We start from the raw sequence: 5,671 nt of genomic DNA on the forward strand, positions 1-5,671 counted from the left end.
GAGAATAGTTCCCGGCATAAACTACAAATGTAAAAAGAGTAAATATTATAGGTTTCTGATGATCTTCGGTATATGAATATATGGAAGCAGACATACATATTAATTTGGTATATGGCTGATATGCTTACATTTTTTTTCTCTTCTTCTTGTATTTACAGATATTAGGGAAGCATAATGTAGCATATTTGTATCAGGATTCAATTTGTGCTACCTCGCTATTTTGGTATATGTGGAACCAGGTAATTAGATACAACGAATGGCTGGCTATGTCGTGCTTTCTAGAGCTTTCCGACAAAGTCATAGTACCCAGCTATATTTCACGTTAGTATTCTGCTGATTTTTTTGGGAATGAATCAACATTATATGTAGATCGAATTTTCGTTGAGGTGTGTATAGAGAGGTACGGCACATCGAGTATGTGTAGCAGGCTGGGAGACAGCCATCCTTATTCTATAATTTAATATCTAGTGTATTTTAGATTGCCACATCATCACATATACATTCTCGATAAATACGAACTTATTTGAGCCCGTACATATTCATAATCTAAGTATGATGAATATCAAAGAGCTTCTTTGTATGAAATTTTCAAACACGACAGAATCATCGTTCAAAGGCACCCACCTATGATATCGCTGCGAATGGAAATTTATAACTATTATATGTTACCTTAACTGGATTTGCAATACTACGCTGCTAGAGGGGTGATGCTCGATCGTGTTTTATAGAGTCAGGGTAGCTATGATTTAGATACTAAACTGAACGTGATGATGTAGTGCTGAGACGCGGGCCAATAGGTTATTACTGGAATCTGTATATCAAGTATTAGCGGTTGTACAGCCTCTGAGAGCAGGGCTACAATGTGCTCAATTAAGCATTATGTAGTACGATGTGCCTTTGAGTATAGGTGCTATACAATATAGAGTTGTCATATTCTCAAAAGACAACAAGATTGAAATACTTGATCTCTGCTTCGAAAAACTGACCACTGCCATCCGCCAGCAAATTTATAGAACCTATATCAAATTGACAATGAAAGACAGATTCTTATCGTTGTTATTAATAAAGTATGCTTTTAAATTATAGTAGCCCAGAAAATTCCAGGCTCAATAATTACACAGCTGACTACGAAAACACGCAGCCAAATCATTCTAGATACGACGAAGGTTTCGTATTTAGTTAAATTCTGCAATAAAGTAGTTGTGGACAATGTTCCTCGATAAAACTATTAAAAATATGCCATATTTCTCAAGCAGGTAATTAAATAGGTTCGAAGTTAGAGGCGATCTCACTTACACGGACTTTATGATGGTCAGCTATAATCCAGGAAACCATATAATTCCCCATGGACGGATACAAGTTTCAGATCCGGGTGGAGGAAATACATGAAACAATGCACAGCTGTCATGAGAAAAGTTTTTATTGTATCAGTTCGGTATCCTGAGCGGAATGAAAGTTATATCGTGTAGCTTAACGGTATTGTACGCACAAGACGTATAGTACAATATATCGTGGCGGTTTCATCGGAGCTGTACATCGGAATCGAGCCTGCTTGATATTTCGAGCGAGTGGTTGATATTGTAATTAGCCACCTTGTTCCCTGGACGATCGCAGATTTTTTTTTGTTTGTTTTTTTGTTTTTTGTTTTAAAAACCCAAAAACAAAACATTAAATATTTATGTGAAATAAATAAAAATCATATTTATTTAGCCATCTACTTATTATTTTAAAAACCGCAAAGCTTCCTTGTTAAATATTTCTTAGTTTACATAATTTTGAATTTTTTATATATAAAAACAAAACAAAAAAGTTCGAATATTTAAAAAACATATATATTTAAAAAAAAAACAATATCTCTGGCAAAACTGCAACAGTTGTAGCTTATAACCGAAATCTACCGGGCTCTCCGCTGCCGATTTTAAGGTTTAGAAAACCTAAAATCTAAAAAATAAGATATTTATAACGTGCTCAAAATTTGATTGGTATTTATGCAGTACTCAACATTACTTGGTATATTTGTTTTTAGTATTATTTTTCAAGTATACTTTTGTCTTTCTATTTTTCAAAAAACAAATATATATAAAATGCCCTGGGAACTGGGAAGTGGGAACCGCGCCCTAGTCCCTCTAGTAGAGTAGGAACAGTGGGAATTGGGAACTGAGATCACTGATTCACTGACTCCGAGTCCGTGATTATTAGTTTTTAAAATTTAGATTCGTCAATTAATCGGCTCGAAAAGTCAAATAGCTCAATTGTGAAAAGCCAAAAAGCCAAAATCCTTTTCTCAAGTGTTGATATGAACCAAACTTTTGCTGTATGGCAACCAAGCGAGGAGATTATTTATTTTATTTGAATTAAGTGCCCACGATAAAAATAAATTTCGTAATTGTAGGCGTGAGCATCGACGAAGTCGGAAGACCATATAGCAACCATCGCCCATGAATCATTCGTGGAGACAAGATTGTGTGCTTCTTGCCCCTCTTGACCTAAATTCAAGGGGAGAGGGGGGTTGGAACGGTGACTTGATTCTAGTTTGCGATAGTGTAGCTATGAACTTATGTTGCGGATACAACTTTAATACTAGCAACGCAGGCGTACACCGCTTTAGTTTTCATCATTAAACACAAAGTCATCGCTCACAGGCTACATATTATACCAAGATACATAGGCTACAACAACTGCACGTGCCGTTAACATGCATACAAGCACCAAACGGATGATCTGCCCAGTGTCCACACTGTGCGCTATTATCATAATCTTGACAGGTGTGCCAACAAATCTATTTTTAATGACTGATATATTTATCAGTTGTCTTTGTGACTTGTATCCACATCGAACTTTTATAATTCATGGGATATCTCTGCAATTGTAGATATGAAACGAGAGAAATAAGTACAATATATGGCTGACTAAACCGTGCATACGTATAATTGATCACTTTGCATATGTCTATATCCAAATACAGCACTCATAAGTGGCGTAAAAGCGGGTATCATCGCCAAAAGCGAAGTTGAGAAATGCGTAGCGGACGGAGGCGTAGACCCAATGACAGCAGGAACAACGACATGTGAAAACAAGATTGTCGTTTCTGTCACTGTGGCTGGTGGCCAGGTTGATTATATGTCCATTCATGTACTTTACACTGTAGTAGATATAGTTGGTAAGTATTATAGTTGCTATACGAGGGGGAGCACCTGGCACGACAGTAGATAGCAATACAGACTTTTGTTGCTAGTATGACCTGGCGTTGCTGTAGGTGTGTGTGCGTAGCATTGAGGCATATGCTGCTTTTCCTCGATTTTTCAGTTTTTGGTGTATTCTATTCTGAGTGTATATATAGTGCGGCAGTTCTAATTTGGATATCATGTATCAATTTGTCACCTGTAAAATTCAAAATTCCATTCAGAACGTGTTCCATTATTTATATTTGGACATTTAGGGACCAACAAATGCGATCGAGGTCATAGTGAACGAAGCAGTTGTGAGTGGGGAAAATAGAACACTCGTCGCCCCTATACGTATTACGTACCAAAAGTCGCAACCCCTTCTGTTGTATGCGCTGGACTACGTCCAGAATGTCAACAACAAACCCTATGAGCTAATCATCGAGAAAGCAAGGTAGGCTGCAGTGACGGTGGTGTATATGTGTGTTGAACGCAATGGAGGGCACGAGCCAAATCTCCCTCCGAAGATGGGTTGGTGGCGTTTCATACATAACTATATATTTAACACACTAAGCATTCTGTCGTCAAATGTAAGTGACCCTATACGTGGATGTCCAAAGTATGCATTCCAACTGTGGTATGTGGAATGCAACTACAAAATAGATCTCGAGTAGGTATCCTTTGCTGCTATTGTTCTTTGTTTACGAGTGCTGTACTCACAACCGGCACAAATAAGCAATGCGCTTTATTTAATTAAAACACAGATAGCATGTCACAATAAATGAAGACGGCAGATCGGATATATCATAGGATCACGGTTGCGAATACACCTGCGTGCTTCAAAGCGCAATAACACTGGTCATATTTAACAATGGGCGCTGATATTCTGTTTTTAAAAGTTCACTGATATATTTTTCCTCTCGCGAATTAACTGCCACGTCAGACAATGATGCAATAGAATACTGCGTATGTCACACATGTACAAGGCGTATTTATTTAAAGTGCGCATCTGTATTTTAAGGATACAATACGACTGATTTCTGATTATGTGCATGTTTAAGATATTTTTTAAAAATCTTGAACTGTACGAATCGGCATATTCAATTGTTAATCCAATTGAACTCAGCATGTCTACATCTAAAAAAACTTACACTACGCATAACCTGATGTCAACCTACCTGAACTTGTCACAAAAGTCAGCTGACATAAACGATACACGCCAACAGAAAAAAAAACTTCAGTATAAAATGAGTGCAACTCTGATCCGCTAAATGTTTATTTATTTATAGTTTTTTTATTTTTGTGTCGTTGTGGTGCAACACCGAGGTTCCGCCAGTTCACGGGTGTAAGCTCTGTTATGTTGTTGCTTTCTCATCATGGCTGGTGCCATCGAGTGGCGGCAAGGATGCCTCTGTATGGCTTTCCCTTTTGGGAGATAGAAGGATTGTGTGAGCTACATCAAATATACTTGCACGAACACGCACTAACTTATGACCAATCACATGAATACACACATGGGTGACTCAGTATTGCGGGAGGGGTGTTCGATCGCTGTATTGACGATGGTAGCACCGACAGTACGTGCGGAGTCTTCATCGACCGCGAGAACAATAACGTGCAGGTGCCAGAGAGTCAGGTATGCCGTTTCACAGCGACTAGGCCATACGGTAGACTATATAGCAAGCCCTACACACCGTGTTCACTATCGACTGGTACTATAGGTCTCTCTCTCTTGCTAAGTAGTCTGCAAGTGGCCGCTGAGGCTCTGCTTGGTTTATAGGGGTGTATGTATTCTGTCAGTAAGGGTTTGGTCTACCTACTACTCTTGTTGCTGTGACAAGCACGTATGGGCTACTCGGTCTATACGACTATCTATTGGTTTTGTTGTTTTGTTAACAATGGTGTAGTAATCAATCCAACACTTATGACTTATTGGTACAATTGGTATTTAGCGTGTTACGTGTTTGCTGCGTGGCACCAACATACGTCTATCATTTATTTCAGCGTATAAAACGTCATGTACGGCAATGTATACACCCGTGACACCTTTGGGCAGGAAAGCTACACATAATCGACCATATATACACACTCTCATATACTTATCACATATACTATGCTTATCTATCTAAATAATTACTAGGAACCATGGAATACACACTCCTCATATTACGTACAAAGCATGGCAGAGCTTCCGCTGCAGCTGTCACACATTTGAACTTCCAAGAAACACGTACGTGGACATATGAAACATGTACTTAACCACTGCACGTAGTATGAAATAATAACTAAAGAAAATATAGTACACACTTCTTCCACTACATGTACGACTATGCAGGGCTTCTGCTGCTCCTGTGACACATTTGGGCAGAACGGCGATATCTTCCGCAGCGACATTGACTGTGGAAACATCTTCAGCAATCAAGCATCGGCTCATTGGTGAGTGGGGGTGCACTTTGTGAGTTGTGACTACTGTTGTGTGTGTCAGAGACGAGATGCTAGGTGTAGAG

General features: G+C 38.7%; 1 protein-coding gene across 1 annotated transcript; it reads left to right on the forward strand.

Moving 5' to 3' along the window:
• Positions 1-2,695: 2,695 nt before the first annotated feature.
• Positions 2,696-5,641, forward strand: SARC_09568 (hypothetical protein; the record flags this gene model as incomplete). The annotated part of the gene is made up of 5 exons (XM_014296413.1): positions 2,696-2,765; positions 2,966-3,111; positions 3,440-3,618; positions 4,692-4,800; positions 5,500-5,641. The coding sequence occupies 5 exons, from the start codon at positions 2,696-2,698 to the stop codon at positions 5,602-5,604; spliced, it is 609 nt and encodes a 202-aa protein (XP_014151888.1). The 3' UTR covers positions 5,605-5,641.
• Between the last annotated feature and the right edge of the window lie 30 nt (positions 5,642-5,671).

Source organism: Sphaeroforma arctica (assembly GCF_001186125.1).
Source record: "Sphaeroforma arctica JP610 unplaced genomic scaffold supercont1.988, whole genome shotgun sequence".
NCBI classification, from domain to species: domain Eukaryota; class Ichthyosporea; order Ichthyophonida; genus Sphaeroforma; species Sphaeroforma arctica.